Source organism: Rattus norvegicus, chromosome X (genome assembly GCF_021556685.1).
Source record: "Rattus norvegicus strain SHRSP/BbbUtx chromosome X, alternate assembly SHRSP_T2T, whole genome shotgun sequence".
In the NCBI taxonomy this organism is placed as follows: domain Eukaryota; kingdom Metazoa; phylum Chordata; class Mammalia; order Rodentia; family Muridae; genus Rattus; species Rattus norvegicus.
This window is the reverse complement of record NC_141554.1, coordinates 66,246,313-66,270,766: the sequence shown is the minus strand read 5'-3', so window position 1 is coordinate 66,270,766 and position 24,454 is coordinate 66,246,313. Positions and strand designations below refer to the sequence as shown.

Sequence of the window (24,454 nt, the reverse complement as noted above, 5' to 3'; positions counted from 1 at the left end):
TTATATAATAGCTTCATAGATGAGTGTTTAATCTTTATATCTCTTGAATCTCTTTTTAAATGACAATAACTTCCACCTATCCCCCTTGAGTTTTTTCCAATGATAACGAATAATTAAACAACCACTGACAATGATCCCATAGGAAGTCCCATTTCTGTTTATGCTTGTTGTGCTGCCATTATCTTCTTCTGTACCTGGTGCAGACAAAACCTGTGAGCTAAATTCAGCCTACCACTTGTTTTGCAAATAAAATATTATTGAAACACAGAATGTTTTCAGGTTTGCACTACAATAACATTCAGGTAGTAATGACAGGTCACGTGGTCTGAAAGGGCTTAAAATACTTACTTTCTTGCCAAACTTAGTTCTGCCCTTTGTGCTGCACTGTGTCAATCACATTAACTAAAGAATCAAATACATTCAAGTTTAATTTTTTGTGCAGAATACTCATGGGGAGGTGGTCAGGGTACTTCATATTGAATCTTTTCAGAAGGCAGATAATGCCTGGTTAAGTTGCACTGAGGCTGGGATTGATTAGTGGGTTCAAATCGTGGTCAGCATAAATTTTTCTGTGGGCTTTCCATTAAGTTTATTGACCTTGGCACTATAAATGTTTTGGGCTGAATGGTTCTTTGTTGTCAAGTACTATCCTGTTTATCACAGGATATTGAATAGCATTTCTGACCTCTACTTATTTATTATGCAAGTAGTACTGCTTTTCCTAGTTGTAACAACCAAAAAATTTCTATAGCCATTGCTGTCACTCAGGGAAAAGGAGGTAGGTACATTTATCCCAGGAGAAAGCCACTGATCCAATTTTTTCTTTTGAAATTTTATTTTTCTTAGATAGTTTATGTATTTGTACTTCAAATGTTTACTATGTTTAGGTATGGGACTTGAATTCCTGATTATTCCCAGACCTTTATCATGAAGGGGTATTGAATTTTGTCAAATGCTTTCTCAGCATCTAATGAAATGATCATGTGTTTTTTTTCATTGAGTTTGTTTATATAGTGGATTATGTTGATGGATTTCTATATATTGAACCATCTCTGCATCCCTGGGAGGAAGCCTACTTGATCATGATGGATGATTGTTTTGATATGTTCTTGGATTCATTTTTTGAGAATTTTATTGAGTATTTTTGCATTGATATTCATAAGGGAAATTGGTCTGAAGTTCTCTTTCTTTGTTGGGTCTTTGTGTGGTTTAGGTACAAGAGTAATTATGGCTTCAAAGAACGAATTGGGTAGTGTTCCTTCTGTTTCTATTTTGTAGAATAGTTCGAAGAGTATTAGGTCTTCTTTGAAGGTCTGATAGAATTCTGCACTAAACCCACCTGGTCCTGCGCTTTTTTGTTTCAGAGACTTTCAATGACTGCTTCTATTTTTTTAGGGGTTAGGGAATGGTTTATCTGATCCTGATTTAAATTTGGTATCTGGTATCTGTCTAGAAAATTGTCCATTTCCTCCAGATTTTCCAGTTTTGTTGAGTATAGCTTTTTGTAGTAGGATATGATAGTTTTTTGAATTTCCTCAGATTCTGTTGTTATGTTTCCCTTTTCATTTCTGATTTTCTTAATTTGGATACTGTCTCTGTGCCCTCTGTTTAGTCTGGCTAAGGGTTTATCTGTTTTGTTGATTTTCTCAAAGAACCAGCTTTTGGTTCTGTTGATTCTTTGTATAGTCCTTTTTTGTTTCTATATGGTTGATTTCAGCTCTGAGTTTGATTATTTCCTGCCATCTACTCTGCCTGGGTGATTTGCTTTTTGTTCTACAAGCTGTTAGTATATGCTCTCTCCTGTTTCTTTCTGCAGGCACTCAGAGCTATGAGTTTTCCTCTTAGCACAGCTTTCATTGTGTACCATAAGTTTGGGTATGTTGTACCTTCATTTTCATTAAATTCTAAGAAGTCTTTAATTTCTTTATTTCTTCCTTGACCAAGTTATCATTGAGTAGAGCATTATGTATGTGGGCTTTCTGATGTTTTTGTTGTTATTGAAGACCAGCCTTAGTCCATGGTGATCTGATAGGATGGGTAGGATTATTTCAATAATAATATCCTTGTATCTATTGAGGCCTGTTTTGTGACCAATTATATCGTCAATTTTGGAGAAGGTTCCATGAGTTGTTGAGAAGAAGGTATATTCTTTTTGTAGGAGCAATTGTTATAGATATCTGTCAAATCTATTTGGTTCATAACTTCTGTTAAGTTCTCTGTATCTCTCTTTAATTTCTGTTTCCATGATCTGTCCATTGGGAAGAGAGGGGTGTTGAAGTCTCCTGTGAGGTGCAATGTGTGCTCTGAGTTTTAGTAAAGTTTCTTTTATGAATGTGGGTGCCCTTGCATTCCTATAATTCTTTAAGGGATATTTGCATTTTTTTCTTTGATGGCTTCTACTTGTTTACCTGTGTTGTCCTGTATTTCTTTAAGGGAGTTATTATGGCCTTAATGTCCTCTATCATCATCATGAGATGTGATTTTAAATCCAAATCTTGCTTTTCTGGTGTGTTTGGATATCCACTGTTTGCTGTAGTGGGAGAACTGGGTTCTGATGATGCCAAGTCGCCTTGGTTTCCATTGCTTAGGTTCTTGTGTTTGCCTCTTGCCATCTGGTTATCTCTATGGTAATTGGTCTTGCTGTCTCTGACTGGGGCTTATCCCTGCTGTGGCCTGTGAGCCTGTGAACCTGTGATCTTTGGAGTGAGTGAGCTTCTGGCAGACCAGTTCTCTACTGGCGGGTTTTGGGTTTGAAGAGCTATGGAATGGCCTCAGCTCTGAGTGCAGATGGAGACAGGAAGGGTCCTGTCCTAGGCCACCCTGTGCACTCCCTGTATGTGGGTCTGTCCTTAGCCAGTCAGTGGAGAGAACACAGGATCTCGGCTGTGGGCTGTGGGCTTAGGAGGGAGAGCGCTCCTGAGAGACCAGCTCTCGTCTGCAGGTTTTGTGTTCTAGGGCTGTGATACAGCTCCAGCACTGGGCGCAGATGGAGATCCCAGTTTTTTCAAATGTGGATTATTTTTGCCTGATTTTCTTACTTCAGTTGGAGGTGTAAAGTGGTGGCTTTCTAATTCTAACCATATTTATGAGTTAAATTTTTTTTTGTAAAATTATCTTCATTAACTGGCATTATTTGATTACATTCTAGTAGTTAATATACAGGAATAGGCTAAAAATTTTTATTGTAGATTTTCAGAGTAAGAGGCTGGGAACTTAAAGCATCAGTTATTTTTATTTCTTTCTGATTTTACCTTTTTTTCCATTAGATTGTACTTGTTTGTGGTGTCCCTGTGTTTTATAGTATTAATTTTTATTTTTTCAAAATCCAGCATTTGAATGTGTGTGTGTGTGTGTGTGTGTGTGTGTGTGTGTGTGTGTGTGTGTGTGTACATGGCCATGTCACAGCATGTGTATAGAGGTCAGAGCACAATTTATAGGAGATAGTTATCCATGTTGGTCCTAAAGATTAAACTCTGGTTAGGCTTGGTGTCAGGACCCTTTATCCTCTGAACCATCTCATCTGTCTTGTTACTTATGGAATATATGGCATTCGTTATTATTACTATTATTAATATCACATTTGGATTTTACTGTGTTGCCCAGGTCTTGAATGTCTGGGCTCATGAAGTCTTTCTACTGCAGTCTCCAGTGGCCTTGACTATTGGACTGCTGTACCACCCAGCTTGTTTTTCATGGATGTATTTGTGTGACTTTGGTTAATCAAAGCTCTTTTATGTTTGCTTCTAAGTTTTTTTTTTCTTTTTTTTCTTTTTTTTTTTTTTTTTCGGAGCTGGGGACCGAACCCAGTGCTTCTAAGTTTTTTGATACTTATTTAGGCATTGTTTTCTTTTAGGATATAATTTGATCATTTGTTTATGTATTTTTTATTTGTTTTTTATAGTGTTGAGGATTGACTCAAGATTGCACGTGATAAGCTCAGTTTCCACTGAGCTCTATCCTCTACCCTTGACCTTTCCAATCACAAGTAATATTGTAGATAGCCAGAGTTAATAATTAAGCATTGAGGAAAGCTTTAATTAGTATTTGATTAATATTAAAGAAATATTCATTCCCAGACTGATGCTTCCATATATCATTTCTTCACAAAGGAAATAGGGCTTTGTAGGGAAAAGGCTGATTCAGAGCAGGGGATATGGAACATCTTGTTACATCGGAAACCAAGGGCAATATTACTTTAACAGAAGCTACATCTGACTCAGGAAATAAAATAAAAAGTCTCCCTCTGGCAAAGTATGGGACAATATGAGTGTCAGAAGAATAATTCCTGAAATTATCCGATTCATAAATTCCTAATAGTACTAAGTCACTTTATGAGGGAAGCTAAGGAACAAACTTATTTGAAAACATAAAAATAAATGACTCAGTATTTGTCCTGACTTTTCTGGGATAAGTAGTTTTGGAAGCCAGCTAATTGAAATGTGAAATTATTCTCCTTAGAAGTTTCCAGCACACAAATATTACCAATTTGAAATTCCTAATGAAATGGGTCTAAGTGATTCTCAACCTGTGGGTCACAACAGCTTTGGGGATTGCATATCAGATATCCTGCATATCAGATGGTTACATTGATTTTAACAGTAGCAGAAATGCAGTTATGAAGTAACAACAAAATAATTTTATGTTTGAGGGACACCACAACATGCGAAATGGATTATAAGGTCCCAACATTAAGAAGGTTGAAAACTACTGGTCTAAGTAATAATCATCAGTAGCACTAATATACCTGAAAAAGAACAGAATATACATGCTTGGTACCTTCTAATAGAAATAGTAGCACATTTAAGATAGTCCCAGGAATTTGAACCTGGTTAGATTTCGTTTTTTGATCTAATTTAATTTGTACACATTATAGAGGGAGGAGAAGGTGTTCAACAACCCTGTTGAGATCCAAACTGTGGTGAGGGGGTACTCTAGAAATGACCGGTGGTTAAGAGTACTGGATGCTCTTCCGCAGGCCCTAGATTCAACTTCTCGCACCCACACGGCAGCTCGCAACTGTCTGTAACTGCAGTCTTAGGGAACTGGACACTCATTTCTGACCTCTATATTATTAGCTTCTGGGTTCACAGCTGAGTAAGAGTGTTGAATACTTTTCTTTCCCAGTAGCATAAATAGAACCTGTGGCATTATTAAAGCTGGCCTATATGGATGAAAAGTGAACCAGTTTGGCTTCTTTGTGTTCTGACTGAGCCCTTTTGTAATAGAGTCTCCCTGTCAAGTTCTGGAGTTTATCTAAGATCACTGGTGAAACCTGTAATGTTTGGGGTTAAGTATAGGATCCCACTGACCAATACCTTGAGAAGAGTCAACTTATACGAGGCTTTATATTTGATATCCTGTGCTATCTGGGACAGGCACTGTTCCCTGATAATTAAAATAACTCCATTTGAATTCCTTATACGAAGCTTCCACAATATTGGTTTCCCAATGTCTTTAGTGTTAGTTCGCTTCCTCTACCTGGCCTCCCATTCCCACCTCATTTGAGCCTTCCTGGTCAGATATTCTGCTTTCCTTGAAATCCCCACCCATGGCTGCTAACTAGTTTCCAGTCTTCCTTGGGTACATCCTCAAGAGTCATAACCAGCGTCCATATAGGAGAGAGAACACATGAGATTTGCCTTTCTAGGTTTGTGTTACTCCATTATTTCCAGCTCTGTCCATTTGCCTGAGAATTTTATAATATTCCGTTGTGTTTTCATTATTCATTCAGCAGTTGATGGACATCATAGTTTTAATTCGTGCTTCCCATGTAGCTGAGGGTGTTGAACATTTGAAAACTTACTTCTCAGGTATTTGTATTTCTTCTGCTGAGAGTTTTATTTAGTTTCCTGCCCCAATTTTTTAGTTAGGTTATTTTTTTCTTGGTATTTAGATTTTTCTATATTATAAATACTAACCCTTTGTCAGAGCTTTAAAATGTTTTTTAAAAAGCAAAAAGAATTTTAATGTATTAAAATATGTTTTAATATTCTGAGTAGTTCTCATGGTAATGCAGAACATATGGTAGTATCTGATCTCCCCACTCCTGTCTTTGCAGATCATTGCTATGGCAGCGCTGGTTCATCACAATTTCCCATTAGATAAAGCACCTCCAAAACCTCCCTTTCAGACGCATTTCTGTGGTATGTATTTTTAAAAGATGATTTGCTAAGAATTTGGTTTCTTTTCTGGTTTGACTTTCTCTGCCGGTTGGATCAGGAACATGTCTTTTGGAACTTGTTTTTGAGAGTAGTTAGGGCAAACTTGACTTTTATTGAGCAAAATTATCTGTGTGATGAGGCAAAATGCCAAGGAATAAATGAATCTTTGCCTATTTGTAAGACATCTTAGTCATATTAAACTGGAAATGAGTTGTGCTATCTATAAAATTCAGTGGGTGCAACAGTTCCATAGACTGAGGTATGTGTGTTTTGTGAGTTGGTCTTTAAGGAGAAGTCTGACATTTCATGCTGAGAGCTTGGTGATTAAATAAGTATTTTGTTTAAAAAGACAGTGGGAAGTAAGATTTGATGTATTAGGAAAGTGGTATCAGGAACTATTCAGAGAGCACAATATGCAGTATGATTATTGTGAAGTTTTACTCTTAAATGAGAAACCAAGTACTGATGACAGCCTGGAAAATACATGGAAGGTAATAGTTTTTAGGTCATTTGAGCAAGCATTTATTTACCCCCTCTGTGAATGTCACTGTGTGAATGCCTGCTATATATGGGACAAGCCTTTAGTGTAGTAAGGGGAAGCCGTGGTTGAAATAGTTTCCTCTGTTGTGTTCTGGTTGAAGCTTTGGTGGTACTTGGATTTCCTTTGGGAAGAATTCTTATAATCCTTCATTCTAATTTGGAAAGTAAATGTTTGATTAAAGCACTTTGTACTGTTATAGGGTATAAGGATATCTGCTTGGCTTTTGTTTTGAGGTCCAGCAACATGGCTGACTGAGCTCTTAGCCTTTTTAACTTTATAGGACTCAACAAGGAATTTATATTTAAAGCACTTTCCACTTAGACGCATGTAGAGTCTGAAATTGGACTAAGATGAGTAATAGAATCTCATTTTTCCTTTCTGTAGTTGTGTCTAAACCAAAGGACTGTATTTTCCCATGCGCTTTCAAAGAAGTCATTAAGAAAAAGGTAAATACTCATTCCATTTAAATGTTGAATCTGTTTGTTTGGAAAGAGAATAGGAGAATGGAATGGACTCATAGAAACAATGTATTCCATATTTTACTCGATAAAATCTATTCTTGGTATATTAACTTGATAAAATGCATTAGGAATATAAGACTAGACCTGTAATAATTCTTAAATTAGTTCTGAAGATAATGAAATTTTGACATGGGTACATTCAAACTTCCTTTTGTTTAGCTTATATGGAAGCTTTTCCAAAGTGATCATGTATTTTGGGATCATATTGTGTGGAGCCCCTCCCCAACTTGAGGGAAACCATGTAGAGTTGGGCCATGTAATGACAGGGTTGATATTTGCTGACCTAAACGCATCAATAATTGTTTTAAATTCAAAATATGTTTTGTGAAGTTGGTATCATAAGCCCTTAAATAGCAGGGGAAGCAGTATAGTGAACTGAGTTCTTCATAAAAAAATATATTTGCTCAAAAGATTGTAGTTTTTGAATAAAATATTGTTCGCCTTTTGAAATGATAATGTTGAAACAGTTGTAGGTTTATTTTGTTAATATCCTCACTTGACAAAACTAATTGGTACAATTTGTCAGGTTTCACTTAATAGTCCTTCAGTTGGCTTCTTATAGGTGGGGGTTACTGTTGTGTTCCTGATATGTGTGACTTGTCCTGAATTACTTATTCAAATAAAATGACCTAGGAAAATTCCCTTAAAGTTAAATTGACATTTTTCAAACCTTGAGCTTGTTGTAGGAAATATAAGTGCCATCATCCTTTGTTTTAAAAGCGGTTTAATATGAGCAGTTGCGAGTACCTGATAGATACTCATTAATCCAAGTAGAGCTCTTCTGTGTGAAGATAGGCTATATTTGTATTTAAGACATTTGCAATTCTTCAGTATCTGTTTAGTTTTAGTTTTTTATTTATTGGTTCTCATGCTGTTTGAGATTAGTTTATAGAATCCTTGAGATTTCTTTGGTAAATACATAGACAGTAAAGTCTTCTAGGTATTATATAGCAAAGTTATTAATGTTTTAGAAAGGTACTCTTATTTATATGGTTTAAAATTTGTCCAATGTACAAACATGTTTCTGTGGTCGGACATTTCTGCTCTAGATGTTGCTTAGCACTTACATGACTTACATGTACATTACTAGAATGAGGTTCTCAGAGATTTTGCACAGTTATTATTATGTAAAACCTGTAGTCAGAAATTTTATTGTTATGTCTTGTTTTGAAGTGAATGATTACATTTACTCCTAAGAAATCTTACCCTGGTTGAGCAAGAAGGTAAGGCATCTGGTATTTTAAAATACTGACACACACACACACATATAAAATTTTTTTTATCTTAACAGAATATGGAGGTTGAGGTTGCTGCAACAGAAAGAACTTTGCTAGGATTTTTCCTTGCAAAAGTTCACAAACTTGACCCTGATATTCTCGTGGTGAGTAGTAGATGTTTGGTCATGTCATGGGGAAGTGTTTGATTTCTTCATTCTTTTTGGTGTGACTTTGTTAATCATTTACTTTTTATTGGTTGTTTACTTTTGAGTATCAAAGAATGTTTTCAGAATGAAATGACCATGTGGCTTGGTGAGATTTCTTTAGATGGGAAGGAAAATTCTAGTCCATGCAGGATAGTTTTTCTTGGTGTAAAAGCAGCTATTGAATTGTCAGCTCAGGATAACTCAGTTACCTATACTTAGAAAATATCACATTAATAACTGAATGTATATAAACTGCTAGTATCTTATGGCACATTTTCAAGTGAAATTTTTATATATATATATATATATATATATATATATATATATATATATTTTAATTTTTTCTGATCCAATTGACAGGTCTAATTTGCCCATCTAGACAGCACAAAATCCTGTACACATCCATCCCTTAAAAATATTCATAACAACCTGTATCTATGCACAGAGAAGAAACTTAACATTTGCTGCCAAGTTTTCCCTGCTTCTTCTTCTTGCTTCAGCTCCTTCCCCTCTTTCTAAAACTGTGTTCCCACTCATCCTTCCTTCTCGTCCAATGATAGGCCTCATTCTATCCTGTACCTGCCTTCCTGCATAAAGACATCAACCTACTCTTCACCCTTTCTAATTAAAAAAACCTTTTCTTTCAAATGTAAGCTGAACACAGCTATTATCATTTTGTAATTTATAAAGCATAAAATACATCTAACACCCAGTCCAACATTTTATCAGTTAAACAGAACATTTAGTTATCTATTGCAGCTTAAGAAAGGCTTAAAATCTGTGTTATGTCCTGGCTAGCTTGTATACTATCTGATAACTATCCAATTAAATATGTATACTCAAAGTTTTAAACAGCCTGGGTAGGCTATGAGACTATAACTAGTTTCAGCCCTATCAGAAATTTGAGAACAACCAATATTATCTGAAAGTATAGGAAACCTATCATGGCTTCCCAAACTGAGACAGGTTGAAGAGACAGTTGTGTACTTGCACAGTCCCCATGTGAGAGCAAGTCTTCAGCCTTCTGGCCTAGGATCATCTGACAGACTTTTGAAATGTAGAATGATGAAGGGCTGATCATTCTGGCTCGGCAGAAATTATCAAGTCAACTATTCTGCAATGTGTCCATTTCTGGACAGTTTTAATTTTAAGACCTCAGTGAATGTCTCTGATCTTTGAGAGCTCATGGATACGGACTTCATTTTCTATTGACAATTTGCTGTATTCTTACTGGGCTGTGAAGCTAGTAATTTCCTGTTGGTTTGTGCCTTTTCTTTGTAGTAAAGGAACATTTTCCTTTTGTGTGTTCTCTGACCTCCCTTTGTTTAGTGGCTCCTTGACCTGAATTTCTCCTTTTCTTTTGTCTGGATTAATAGATCAATCAAATTATATTATTTTTGCTTTTTAAGCAGAAGTTAGGCTATCAGTGCCCATATTTCAAATGTAATATTAGTAATTTGGTTACATCATAGTGTTGTGCTTTCAAATTAGAGATGACATTTGAGAAAAATGGAGGGCTGGGGATATTGCTCCATCGTAGAGTGCTTGCTTCCTATGTGAGAGACCAGGTCCTAGGTTCTGTCATCAGTACTGGAGAGAAAAGAGAGAAGAAATGTTAACTGTGTTGTCAGCCTCGTTTATCCTAATGGATATCTTTTTTTTTTTCTTTTTTCTTTTTTTTGGAGCTGGGGACCGAACCCAGGGCCTTGCGCTTGCTAGGCAAGCACTCTACCACTGAGCTAAATCCCCAACCCCTCCTAATGGATATCTTACCTGGTAGTGGTGTAGCCAGTGTCATAAGAGCCTATGTATGGATTGTTGCTGAAGTCTGTATTATGATATTTCAGCATTTGTCTTTAAAGTACCAAGAAAATTCAGTAGACCCTTATTCTCATTCACTCTTTCAAAACAGGTTTTTTGAATCCCAAGTAGGTGTTACAGAGCCTAGGATACATAGCCTAGGGAATTAGAGACAAGTCCATGACAAATCCAGATGTCAGATAGGATCCTGTGTGATATCCTAGGCACAATAATTTGGAAATAAGTTTCCCTTATGCCCTTCTGGTCTTTTATTAATAGAGAAACTGCCATAGATATGTATATATATGTGTGTATATATAAATATTTATTCATATAGTGGTAGGCTTTTTATAATGTAAAATTCGTTATCTTGACTATTCTTAAATGTAGGTTCATTGGTACTATTTCCATTTATTTACAGTTGTTGTCACCTCTATATTACCATGTTGCTGTCTCTGTAGCTCTACATATTTTAAAATTAAAACTCTAGACCAGTGGCTTTCAACCTGTGGGTTGTGACCCCTTTGGTAAACTTCTGTCTCCAAAAATTTTTACATTATGATTCATTTCAGTAGGCAAATTACAGTTATGAAATAGCAGTGAGAATAATTTTATGGTTGGGTATCACCACAACATGAAGAATTGTAGTAAAGCGTTGCAGCATTAGGAAGGTTGAGAACTGCTCCTCCAGACTTATTTCCCCATTTCTCCCTGGCTATTCTACTTTCTGTCTCTAAGATTTTGTTTATTCTGTGGTAGTATATATCTTCAATCAAAAATAATCTGCATTTATCTGAATTATTTGAAGCCATATCTTATTTTTATTTAAGCCTATCTATGTGAAAATATTATTCAAAGGATATTAATTAGAAATCATAGAAATGAAAATTCAGGTTGTGTCAAGTAATTTTTCCATTGTATAGTTTCGTTTCATGGCTTTTAACTTTATCAAACCATTTACTAGTGTTTATATTTTGTAGCACATTGATTAAAGGTCCAACTCACTAATGTTCATGCTCAGTTTTAAAAAAAAACTGGATAGGATTCCTCAGAAGTCCTATGTAAACTTAGACAACATAGGTTTCTGCTTTTAAGGATTCTTTCTTTTATTGATCATGTAAAAGGTATGGGACATTAAAATTTACATTTGCCTCCAACATTGTAAGACTTAAGCAGTAAATGAAAAAATAACATATAAACCCTGCATCAATTAGTATAAAATAAAGTTTATTCCAGCAATCTCCTTAGCAGCCTAGTTAATGTCAAGACTAATGAATACTGTTGCTGAATACATTCCTGAGGGAGAGGGACTCCGATCGGAGGTATGCTCTTGATGTCTTCAGTTAGACACCAGAGAAAGAAAGGGCAAGGAAGTTCTGTGCATTTGAAGACAAATCCTCTAATTTGTGTTCATTATGTGATTGGCTGCCTCTTTTTCTGACTAGGGTCATAATATTTGTGGTTTTGAACTAGAAGTGCTACTGCAAAGAATTAATGAGTGCAAGGTTCCTTTCTGGTCCAAGATAGGTCGGCTGAGGAGATCCAACATGCCAAAACTTGGGGTAATTATTTCAAATTTTCACTTCTTTATTTGGCTTTTAAATATGGGGTAGCTACTGTTTTTTGAATAGGCACTTGTTGTTTAATATACAATGTTCTATAAAGAGGGAAAAATTAAAAGTAATACCAGGAAGCTCTCGAAAGCAAACAAACAAAACACAACTCTCAATAAAAGAACAAACATAAGACAACTAAAGATAGATAGAATTAAAAGGATGAGAGAATAGAGAAAGAGGGGAACATGAACTTTAAAATAGACAGGCCTTAGGTTCTGAGCTCAAATCTCAGTTCTTTTCCTTTCTAGTCAAATGATCTCAAGCCACATAATTCCTCTGAGAGTGTCTAAAAACTAAACAAAAGTTGCTCTGAGAGATAGCCCCAACAGAAAATACTTAGCTCCCTTCCACTAGATTTTCAACCTGAATCATCAATGATTTCAGAGATTACCGAACCTGCCCAAGGTCTATTACTATAGAATTGCTGAAGTAAAGGTAATAGGCATCTGACATGGACTATCTTTCATTACTAGATTTGCTCTTAGATTTAAATGCTGCTTTTTAAAAGTACCAGTGGCTTTTATAAATAAAATGCTGGTTTCAAGAAAGACATTCAGTGCCAAAGTTAAAATAAGACTACAGAAGAAGGGCAAGTCCATAGAGGCAACACTTTCGTGTATTAGTCACTTTTTCCTCAGTTAATCACTTCATTAGAAACTATAAAATGTTTTTCTAGTCTGTCGTTTGAAAACTATATATTAGTTATTAGTTATAATTGTCTAAAAATTACCTTTCCTCCATTAACCAGCAGTATTTGGTTATGTTGTAACAGTTTACAGGAAAGACAGGGTAAAATATTAACTTCCTGCTCACTGCTAATTTTCTGTGTAGGATATTGAATGCCACCACATGCATTGCCAAGCAGTGCCTTGTTCACTGTGATTGATATACAGAGTGCCTAGAACAGCATCAGATACATAGTAGGTGTTCACAAGCACACAGCTTATGAGTGGAAGGAGAATTTCAGTATTGTAATTTTGGGGACAGTTCTAAAATCGGTTAGAGCAGATTGTTCTCAGTACTTGTTCCTTTATGGGATTTCGTGTTTGTTCTTGCCTTGTAGAGCCGGAGTGGATTTGGTGAAAGAAATGCTACCTGTGGTCGAATGATATGTGATGTGGAAATTTCAGCAAAAGAATTGATTCATTGTAAAAGTTACCATTTGTCTGAACTTGTTCAGCAGATTCTGAAAACTGAGAGGATTGTAATTCCAACAGAAAATATACGAAACATGTATAGGTATGATACTGGATTCTTCAGAATTCATCTTTCTTGAAGTGAGCAATAGAAGGGTGCCACTGTCCCTACTGTCCTTAGGCTAGAGGTACAATAGCCAGCCAATTACTGTTAGACTCTTTATACCAATTACAGCATATCCATTACTTTCATACTTTAATTGTGTGCTTCTTTTGGTTTCTGGAGACAAAATTCCATTCTATAATTCAGATTGGCCTTGAACTTGAATCCTGAGTGATTAGAAGTACCAAGTCCATGATTTTTCTTCAAATTTGAGACATGGTCTTATTGTGTAATGCTGGCTGTCCTGAAACTTTTTATGTCGATCTTGAACTCTCAGAGATCTGCCTGCTTCTGCTTCTCAAGCTTTGAGTAAAGCTGTTGTCACTATATCTGGCAATGATGACTTTTTAAAAAATTTTATTTATGTACACTGGCGTTTTGACTGCATATACATATGTCTGAGGGTGCTCGATCCCCTGGAACAGGAGTTACAGATAGTTGTGAGCTGCCATGTAGGTGTTAGGAATTGAACCTGGGTCCTCTGGAAGAACAGCCAGTGCTTCTAACCACTGAGCCATCTCTCCAGCACTGATTGCTTATTTTTAAAACAGGTTTCTGTTTCCTGTTGAGTCCCTTTTTAAACGTGTTTCTCCCTAGTTCTTCAGCTACTTCTCGTTTAATTATATTTCCTCTCTAGGTTATCTGATTTGTCACGTAAGTTCCATATCGGGGCTGATGCCACCTTCCTGTGCATCTGTGCTTTAAACGTTGGGTCAAATTTTCGATTTACCTACCTGATATTTAATATGAATCTCCAGATTGTTTAAAAACTCAGTTGTTCTTTCTCCTAGTTTTTCTGTAGACTTTCATAGTTATATCAATGACAGTTATGGATGTTGAGTAATATGGGAAGCTTTCAAAGTCAGCCTCTACCCCATGCCTCTTAGATATCCTTGATTTTTCTGTCTGATACTCCACAGTAGATCCATCAAGGGACCTTTTTATCTCTGTCTTTTTAACAAAGCTCCAGCACTTCTTTAACCTTCACAGAACATACCCTAGTTCAAGCCACCATACTCTTTCCTGATGTGCCTTAGTCCATTTTCTGGTGGCAGCATGGTGGCAGCACAATGCCACATATTGGATAAGGTAAAAAGGAAAGAGGTTTGTTTTGCTATATGCTTTTGGACGTCCAAGAGTGATGGATCTCCTCTGACGAGTCATATCGTTGTACCTCTGTCATTAAGTCTGATAAGTGCATGTATGTCTATATCTACTAACTCTTACAAAGACACCAGTTTTCAGCCCTGGAGACTCAAAGACTTCATCTTTAAATACCTTTGTATTTTTGTTTTTAGCCTTGTAGTATTTCATAGGTAGCTGATGGTGCTAATAACTCCAAGCAGGGTCTGAGGTTCTATCCCCATATACCCCATAGTATTTCATAGTGGGGATTAACTCTCCTCCTCAGTTTCAGGAGAGACAAAGTGTGTCAAACCATAGCAGTGGGTTTATGTGCTAATTTTGTTGCCTTCTATAGGCATCATCTTCATAATTTAGGACCAGGGTACTCCTGCTAAAATTAAGTCTCATCAAAATTTCTCGATAGTGGTAGAGACAGTGTTTTATTCAGAGTAAAGTCCATATATTAGCTTACTAGGTTGTATACAGTGTGCCTTTGTGGTATTGATTTTCTGCTATTCTACTGCTGTCTCCATTATTCTGTGATCTAGCCATATCAACTTCCATTGTGTTTCTGCAACTGCTAGATTGGTACCTCACTCAGAGTCTTTGTGCTTTTATTTGTAATGCTCTTCCCTAAAATACCCATCTATAAGGCTTGCTCTGTCACTACTTGGTCTTTATTTTCAGTGACATTTCCCTTGCTCTCCAAGTGAAAATGCAGTTTCTCCTCCTGATAGTTTATATTTCTTTGTTTCCTGCCCTTTTGTTGATACTCAAATCTTAGCATTGTATAAATATTACCTATTTATTTTTCTTTTTTATACTCTGTCCTCCCACAAGGACTGAATTTATGTCTTTGGTTACAGCTAGTGAGTACCTCAGATATAAGTAGGCATGTAATATATAATTACTTGATTGAATGAATAAAATGATTTAGATAGTTTTAGGTTACAATTAACACTAGATAAATTTTTGGCTATAGTTAACACATAATTTCATGGTATTGACTTTTTTTTTTGTACTAGAACTGGTGGTATCAATGCATTTCTAATTATATAGTGACCTTATTTTAAATAGTTTCAAAAGCCAAGCTTCCATTGCTCTGAAGGTACACCAGAAATTCCTTGTAACATTTAAAGTTCTGATTATACTCATTGTTTCTTTTAATTACTTGATTCTGTTTCATTCTTCCTTTTCTGTACAGTGAACCTTCTCATCTGTTGTACCTGTTGGAACACATCTGGAAAGATGCCAGATTCATTTTGCAGATCATGTGTGAGCTAAATGTTCTTCCATTAGCATTGCAGATCACTAACATCGCTGGGAACATTATGGTAAATTTAACTTAGAAATGGGGAAAAAGCATTTCCTGTTGGATTCAGTGTTTGCTTGGGGTAGTTGTTATATGATAATGAGTCTAAATGCATGCTTATAAAATGAGGAACTGGGATTCTGAAAGCCGGGCTTCTTTTGTAAAAGGAAAACTGGTTGGGAGAAAGGGAGGAATGCCAGGTGCAGTATGTGGAGATTTCGGTGAACAGAAGGATTTTATCTCTAACATCTGGATGTTTCTGGTGGAATGATATATTTTGAACTAAGGAAATAGCCACACTGTCAGTATTTGAAGCTCTCTTTATCCCCTAAATGCTTAAAGAGAAAGTTAGACATAATTTAGTAAAAGCAACCTTCGTTACTGTGAGTAGTTGAAGGAGGTGCCATGGTTAAATGAACCGACTCAAAGCTGTTTTTGTTTGTGGTGATTTTGAGTTCAAAGTTTTAAAAGCTCTGTTTAATAGTCTAGGACACTGATGGGTGGACGATCTGAGCGAAACGAGTTTTTGTTGCTTCATGCATTTTATGAAAACAACTATATTGTGCCTGACAAGCAGATTTTCAGAAAACCTCAGCAAAAACCGGTGGGTCCATAGTTGTATAGTACCTAGCCCTTTCTTATCCTTCTGCTTTATTACCTAGATAGCCTTTAAAAATACTGCTTTAACATCTGCTTCTAAAATAATTCATCCCCTCTAAACTATGATTACTCTCAAGGTGGCTGCACTGTGTCTGCATGGTTGTTCTCTATTTTCTCTATAATGTCAATATTAGTCGTGAAATGTATTTGAGGATTTCAATAGACTTCTTTGATGAATTGCGATATATGGAAAGTATTTGTGCTCACTCAGATTTACCAAAAGCTAAATGTCAGACCTTTTGTTGTTTTAACCTTGGAGCTTTTAGGTTTGTTTTGTGCTATATGTATATATGTATGTATGTATATGTATATATGTATATGCATATGTATGAATGTTGAATATCCCTAATATAAAATGTTTGGAATTGGAAGTGTTTCAGATTTATTTATTTAATTTTGAAACATTTGCATATATGTAATAGGAAATCTTAGGGTGAGGATGTGTGTCTAAACACTAAATTCATTTATGTTTCACATATGTATGTAATGTATGTATCTATGTGTGTATTACCTGAAGGTATTCTTATACTATTTTAACCACCTGTCACTTGTGGTCACGTGCTAAATTTTGCTTGTAGACTCATGTTGACACTTGAAAAGTTTCAGATTTTGGACTTCATATTGGGGGCATACAACCTGTTACTAATATGGTTATGACCACATCAGGTTTCTGAAGTAGCTTCTGTGACTTTCTATTTTCCATTTTATCAGCATTGACAGTAATTAATGATTTGGGTTCAAAGTTAAATGTGACTTGGTTTCTTGTAGTTTGTTTTATACACATTATAGAATGTGGTACAGCAAGTTTTAATTTAGATCTGTTGAACTACTACAGAGGTATTGAATGTTGGCTGTTAGTAAATTACTTGGAAATGTATTTTTCATTTTGTGGGCTTACTTATTTTAAGGAATCAATACTCATAATGACAATGAACCATGCCTGACGATACTTACTGGAGTCCTAACTACTTGGAGGTTGAGACAAGGATTGCTTTTATATCATGAATATTAGAGTAGTGAATTTAATAAAATTCCTTTATAAGCTCAATTTTTATAGAATGGGAAAAGTTTTAATATCTATTGATTTCAAAATGAAATTCCCCCCCCCCCCCTTTTTGTAAAGACATGGTCTAATATAGCTCAGGCTGTCCTCTAACTTATGAACCCTTGAACTTACGATTACGATCCTCCTGGCGCTCCAGTCCAAGTCCTGGGATTATAGTGTTATCACAGCTAGTTTTATGTGGTACTGGTAATAATAGAAACCAGGGTTAGTTTTGTAAGCACTAGGTTAACCTATACCCAAATGAAATTTCTAAGATTTCAGAGACATTAAATACAGACATCAGAAAACTGGTTATTTACTTAAGAAACTACCATCCTTGGTATTCATTTGGATCCATGAGCACATTATGATAATAATAATAATAGTCTTTCCATGTAGGTAGGATTGCTAGAGTAAAAGTAAACATTTATGTAATCCAGTATTGTAATTCATTAACTAGTTGCTAGCTGGTGATGCTCTTTTTCCATTTGAAATAGGGAGATGAAGATGAAGAAATTGATGGGGATACCAATAAATATAAGAAAGGACGCAAGAAAGCAGCTTATGCTGGAGGCTTGGTTTTGGACCCCAAAGTTGGTAAGACTTTGTAGCAGATTGGTTTGCAGCTGGTATTGACAGTTGTTTTCTATGAAAAGGACATGAAAGTTTCTGCACAGAGGGGCAGAAGGAATAAGTTGGATTGTATGGTATAGAGATCAGGGGTAAGCTACCTGTGCAAGTTTCCAGTTAGTACTGTTTCAGTGGACATTTATATTGTCAAATTCTTCAGCAAGTGAAGATAATGTCATTTATGAATGTCCTGTAGTAGCTTTCTGTTCATCCTTTTCGAGAAGAGAGGGTGGATGGTACCTCTACTGACATTCACATATCTTTTTCTTGTCTGAACTTAAGCAGTTTTTGTATAGGTAAATGGATTGTTTTATTCCTTGAATGTGAGAAAACACACAGACACTCACACACACTGACACACACACACACACACACACACACACACACACACACACGCACGCACATATGCAATGACTCACTGAGTTTTTATTTGTGTTGAGGTGAGAGAGTAGTGGGAAAGAATGCTTCACTGTAGTTTAGGAATGAACATGATAGATTTTTGTAACAGTTGACAAGGGGCTGTGCTTGCACAGAATAGTGGCTTTGTAACTGCAGGGGAGCAGGCTGGTTGTCACTAGTTCCCAAGAAAGTATTTTCACCCTTTCTTTTTGATCTTTGTTTTTAGTGTAATCTAAGTCATTTCATGATTTATAGTTGACTTCTCATTTTACCTGCTTTACAGCATGGGATATTATATATTTTCTTTTTTTTTTAATTTTATTTTTTTTATTAACTTGAGTATTTCTTATTTACATTTCGAATGCTATTCCCTTTCCCGGTTTCCAGGCAAACATCCCCCTAATCCCTCCACCTCCCCTTCTTTATGGGTGTTCCCCTCCCCACCCTCCCCCCCTTGTCGCCCTCCCCCCAACAATCACATTCACTGGGGGTTCAGTCTTAGCAGGACCCAGGGCTTCCCCTTACACTGGTGCTCTTACTAGGATATTCATTTCTACCTATGAGGTCAGAGTCCAGGGTCAGTCCATGTATAGTCTTTAGGTAGTGGCTTAGTCCCTGGAAGCTCTAGTTGCTTGGCATTGTTGTTCATAAGGGGTCTCGAGCCCCTTCAAGCTCTTCCAGTTCTTTCTCTGATTCCTTCAAAGGGGGTCCTGTTCTCAGTTCAGTGGTTTGCTGCTGGCATTCGCCTCTGTATTTGCTGTATTCTGGCTGTGTCTCTCAGGAGAGATCTACATCCGGCTCCTGTCGGTCTGCACTTCTTTGCTTCATCCATCTTGTCTAATTGGGTGGCTGTATATGTATGGGCCACATGTGGGGCAGGCTCTGAATGGGTGTTCCTTCTGTCTCTGTTTTAATCTTTGCCTCTCTATTCCCTGCCAAGGGTATTCTTGTTCCCCCTTTTAAAGAAGGAGTGAAGCATTCACATTTTGATCATCCGTCTTGAGTTTCATGTGTTCTATGCATCTAGGGTAATTCAAGCATTTGGGCTAGTAGCCACTTATCAATGAGTGCATACCATGTGTGTTTTTCTGTGATTGGGTTACCTCACTTAAGATGATATTTTCCAGTTCCAACCATTTGCCTACGAATTTCATAAAGGCATTGTTTTTGATAGCTGAGTAATATTCCATTGTGTAGATGTACCACATTTTCTGTATCCATTCCTCTGTTGAAGGGCATCTGGGTTCTTTCCAGCTTCTAGATATTATAAATAAGGCTGCTATGAACATAGTGGAGCACGTGTCTTTTTTATATGTTGGGGCATCTTGTGGGTATATGCCCAAGAGAGGTATAGCTGGATCCTCATGTAGTTCAATGTCCAATTTTCTGAGGAACCTCCAGACTGATTTCCAGAATGGTTTTACCAGTCTGCAGTCCCATATATTTTCTATATATGGTACTTCTAATAAGATATTTTGATGGCACTTTAGACTTTTTTTTTGACATTATGTGGCTTTTTTGTTTCAGGTTTTTATGACAAGTTCATTTTGCTCCTGGATTTCAACAGTTTATATCCTTCCATCATTCAGGAATTTAACATTTGTTTTACAACAGTGCAAAGAGTTGCTTCAGAGACACTGAAAGCTACAGAGGTTTGTATTTAACTAGGGGCTCTTGAAGTCCATGTTAAAAGTATTCCTTAAAGAAGGAAAAGAGACAACGGGGTTAGTACTGTAGTTTCCCTCTCTCCTCTTACTGGATGTTTGTATGTGTGTCTGTGTTTGTGGGTGTATGTGTATTTGTAGAGACTGGATGATGACCACAATTATCTTCCCTTATCACCTTAGTTTTGAGACAGGGTCTCTCACTGAACTTGGAGCTTGTCATTTTTGTTAGAGAGGCTGGCTAGTGAGCTCCTGGGATCACCTTAGTCTCTCATCTCCCAATTGGAACAATAGGGGTGTAGCATCTTGTTGGCTTTACAAATTAGTCATTACTTTTGGTTTTCTGCCAGTGTAAATGTGCATGTGAAGGGTAGAGAACAACTTTCATGAGTTACCTTTCTCTCCATTGTGTGTTCTGGTGATCAAACTCGGGCTGTGAGGCGTCTACATCTAGAACTTTTAGTCCAGTGCTGGTGGCACAAATCTTTAATCCCAACACTTGGGTGGAGGAAGCAGACAGATCTCTGAGTTAGCTACCAGTCTGTTCTGCTGAGCGATTTCCAGAATAGCCAGGGATACCCAGAAAATTCCTTTCTCAACTTCTCTCCCCCAAATAACTTTTACCTGCTGAACCATTTTGCTGGCCCTGATCTTGCTCTTTACCAAGGTTCTAGTGATATAAACTCAGGTCATCATGCTTGCTCAGTAAGCATTTTACCCACTAAACTATCTCTCCAGCCCTAATTATGTACTTTCTTAGTCATCCAAAAGGAGGACTGAGCAAAAAGAAACTTACGCTGCTCCTGTTTCTTTGTTAAAGCCGTGGAGTAGAGGTATAGTTCACTTAGCACACAGTCAACCTATTTATAGTGTGCCGTGATAGCTTTTAGTGTCTTCATAGAGTTTTTAAACCATTACATCATTCAGCTTGATTATGCCACAAAAGCAACGCAACACAAAACTAAAATGTTTAGCTGTCACCTCTGTAAAGTTCCTTCATGGTCCTAGCTCTACTTAGCCATTAATCCTCTTTTTAAATTAAAGATTTTTATTTATTTGTTCTTTGACAGTGGCAGTTTCATGGATGTTTATAAAGAATCGTTACCTCTCATCTTCACTTTCTCTTATCTCCTTTGTCCCTACAAATCTCCCTGTCCACATTTATGCCTTTTCGTTTTGTTTTGTGAGAGTATAATCAAGACAATGCGTGTGACCTTTGAGTTTGACCATGAATTTGGAATTGTCAATTGGAGTTTTGTTTTCTCACCAGAAGCCACCAATGTTTCTGACCATATACAGTCACCTGCTCTGGACAGTCTGTGTAATTGGAATCATACAGTATGTTATTTGTGCATGTGTGTGGCTTGTTTCACTTAGCATACTGTCTCAAAGATTCAATTGTGTTGTAGCCTGTATCAGCACTTCATCCTTCTGTATTGCTAAGGAATTCTGTCTCAGTATAGGACAGGGTTATCACTCATCACATTTTATTTTTTTCCCCTCTTGTCCTCTTCTTCCCTTTCTCCCTGGGTCTCCCTACCCCATTTGCCCTCTGGGTTCTGAATTTATGTACCTTTTACATGTGTGGATTTGTTTTTTTTTTCAGTTCTAATTTTATATTCCCAGAAGAGAGTATCTGATAGACTTGCCTGAGTTAGTCATCAACTCTGGTCCCATTACTTCTGTTCACAGACATGGATTCACTTGCTACAAATCTGATTGGAAAGAGTGGACCTCTCTGAGGGACTAGAAATTAACTTTCAAAAGAATTTTTTGGACCATCAACTTATAAAAGTAGCAGCTGCTGTTGATAAATATTCTTTGGCTCTGTCCTGCTATTTTTCAAGCATAGTCGCAGTTATCATTGTTCTTCCACAACTGATGCCCATCAATGTTTTGCCTATTTGAAACTCTAATAGAGTGGGAAGATCCAAGAGGTCATCTGAAGAAATACTAAACATGAGACAATTTGTGGATTCTGTATTATTTCAAAGGGAACAGTTAGCATCACCCTGGAGGTGCTGTTACGGCTTCAGATAAATTCTAAATGTTCTGACCTAAGAATCTTTTAGTTTACTTTTTATGTGACTTCTCTAGTTGCTGTAAATACAGTGGAAGTTCTCTATAATAGGTTCTATATTGGAAAACAATAGGTCCCTATTAGTATTGCAAGGGTGTTCATTTTATGATATTGATCTTTATAAAATCAGGTACTTTGTAAAGACTGGGTTATCAAATGTCATTGACTTGACATGCTTTAAGCCAAAAAGGTTTATTTTTAATTTTGAATCTTTCAAAGGGTAACTGTGCCTGGCTGTTCTTTGCAGCCTGTTAATAGAATTAATGGAGGTTTGAGGAAAAAAAGGCCTAATGCTTTCCCTGCTTTTTCCTGCTATAAATTTTAATATAAGATGACTGCTGATTGCCTTTCTAAAATGTTGCTATTCTTCTGGTGATTGCAAAGCAATTTATAGGTAAAAGGTACTCAATAAATGCTAAGGAATATACACACACACACACACACACACACACACACACACACACCCATGTGTGTGTGTATATATTAAGTTTTAGAAATGTCATGACCTATATAAATTATTTTTAACAGTAAAAGCATTTATAGTAGTTGTTGTGAAACATTCTGTAGCATTCTGTTTGGTTGTACAAATGCTATAAAACAAGACTTTAGCTGCTTTTTTTTAAATATTAGAAGTCTATCTTAGCATTTGTATTTTAAACACAATTTTCCCAGACACGTTGCTCCATGTTTGTGAAATTCATTCTTTTACATTAAATTTAAATGTGTGAGTAACAAGTGTGAGCAATGGTGACAGTGACACAAGCTGCATGAGTTGCAGGCAGGAGCATCAGTGGTTTATGACCACACAGATCTTTTTCTTGTTTGGGTTCTTTGTGGTTTCTGTGTGGTTTTGGGTTTTGAGGCAGGGACTTACTCTGTAACCATAGTGATTTGGAACACGTTATGTGGCCCAGGCTGGCCTTGATCTTATGATGTTCTGTCTGCCTCAGCCTCCCTGGTACTGGGGCTACAGGTTGGTTGTACGACACTTAGTTCAGCACAATATGAAACTGCTCATATATTATTGATTTCCTCATACAGGACAGATTCATAATTTATTTGAAGTTTCTATTGTATGTTTTCCAGGATGAGGAACAAGAACAGATTCCAGAGTTGCCAGATCCAAACTTAGATATGGGCATTTTGCCCAGAGAGATCCGGAAACTGGTAGAGCGGAGAAAACAAGTGAAACAGCTAATGAAACAGCAAGATTTAAATCCAGACCTTGTTCTTCAGGTAAGTCTTTTCTCTGCAAGGTGTTAGGAGACACCTTGAGCTTCTAACACTTGATTATTAGGTTGATTATTAGATTATTAGTGGGATGAATAGTATGGTGTGGGTAAGTACATGCGCTTATTTTATTTTGGACAATAGCCATTCAGAAATGGTAGGCTGCTTCAGAATGGAAGGATTCTCTAGCTGTAAGATGTTACAGAATCTTGGGAAATTAGGGATCTGTGTACTTGCTACTAGGAGGGTAGGGCAACGGATTGAGTATTAAGTATCCCCACCACTCGCAATATTGAGAGGTTCTCCTCATTGTGATCTAAAAAGATATCCACTGTAATACTAAGAATCTACAGGTATCATATATCTTTTGTCTTTGTTGGCTTGCAGTATGATATCCGACAGAAGGCTTTGAAGCTCACAGCGAACAGTATGTATGGTTGCCTGGGATTTTCGTACAGCAGATTTTATGCTAAACCGCTGGCTGCCTTGGTGACATACAAAGGAAGGGAGGTAAATTGCAAAATAAAATTCGTATCTGTAAATATATGCTGTAATATGGGAGAGCTAAATTTTTTACCTAGTTTTTACAGTTTCAAATATTTCTTCTTTAGAGTAAGTTTGAGACAAATAGGCATTTGAATAAGAATTCACTTGTCAGTCCTGCCTCCCTCCCTTTCTCCTTCTCTGTGTGTGTCTGTATGCCAGCCTTGCTGTAGGCAATAAAGGTGGAATGTGAATATTATGTAAAGCTTATATTTCAGCAGACTGGTGGGGGAGGGAGGTGAGACAGGACCTGATTGATGAGAGCATAGTGTGGGAAAACAGCTGAATATGTAGAAAAATGTCTAGGTTGATATTAGAAGTTAATGTTCTTCAGATAAGTAACTGAGAGTTTAATGTGTAATGTGAGAGAAGGTAGAAATCAGGAGAATAGCTAACAGAACCTTT

At 36.7% G+C, this 24,454-nt stretch overlaps 1 protein-coding gene and 1 non-coding gene across 3 annotated transcripts in view; both read left to right on the top strand.

The window, feature by feature from the left end:
- The window catches only part of Pola1 (DNA polymerase alpha 1, catalytic subunit), a 319,474-nt gene that overhangs the window by 34,183 nt on the left and 260,837 nt on the right, over positions 1-24,454 (top strand). For both annotated transcript variants that reach the window (XR_015646455.1, NM_053479.1), the window contains 11 exon segments: positions 6,059-6,143; positions 7,087-7,148; positions 8,515-8,604; positions 11,892-12,008; positions 13,126-13,301; positions 15,691-15,820; positions 16,283-16,402; positions 18,001-18,100; positions 20,060-20,184; positions 23,363-23,512; positions 23,894-24,016. Coding sequence is in view for 1 of the 2 variants with exons in the window: in NM_053479.1 (NP_445931.1) it covers positions 6,059-6,143; positions 7,087-7,148; positions 8,515-8,604; positions 11,892-12,008; positions 13,126-13,301; positions 15,691-15,820; positions 16,283-16,402; positions 18,001-18,100; positions 20,060-20,184; positions 23,363-23,512; positions 23,894-24,016 (1,278 nt within the window). In the remaining variant the exon portion in view is untranslated.
- Positions 18,266-18,387, top strand: LOC120099463 (small Cajal body-specific RNA 24). The gene has a single exon (XR_015647183.1).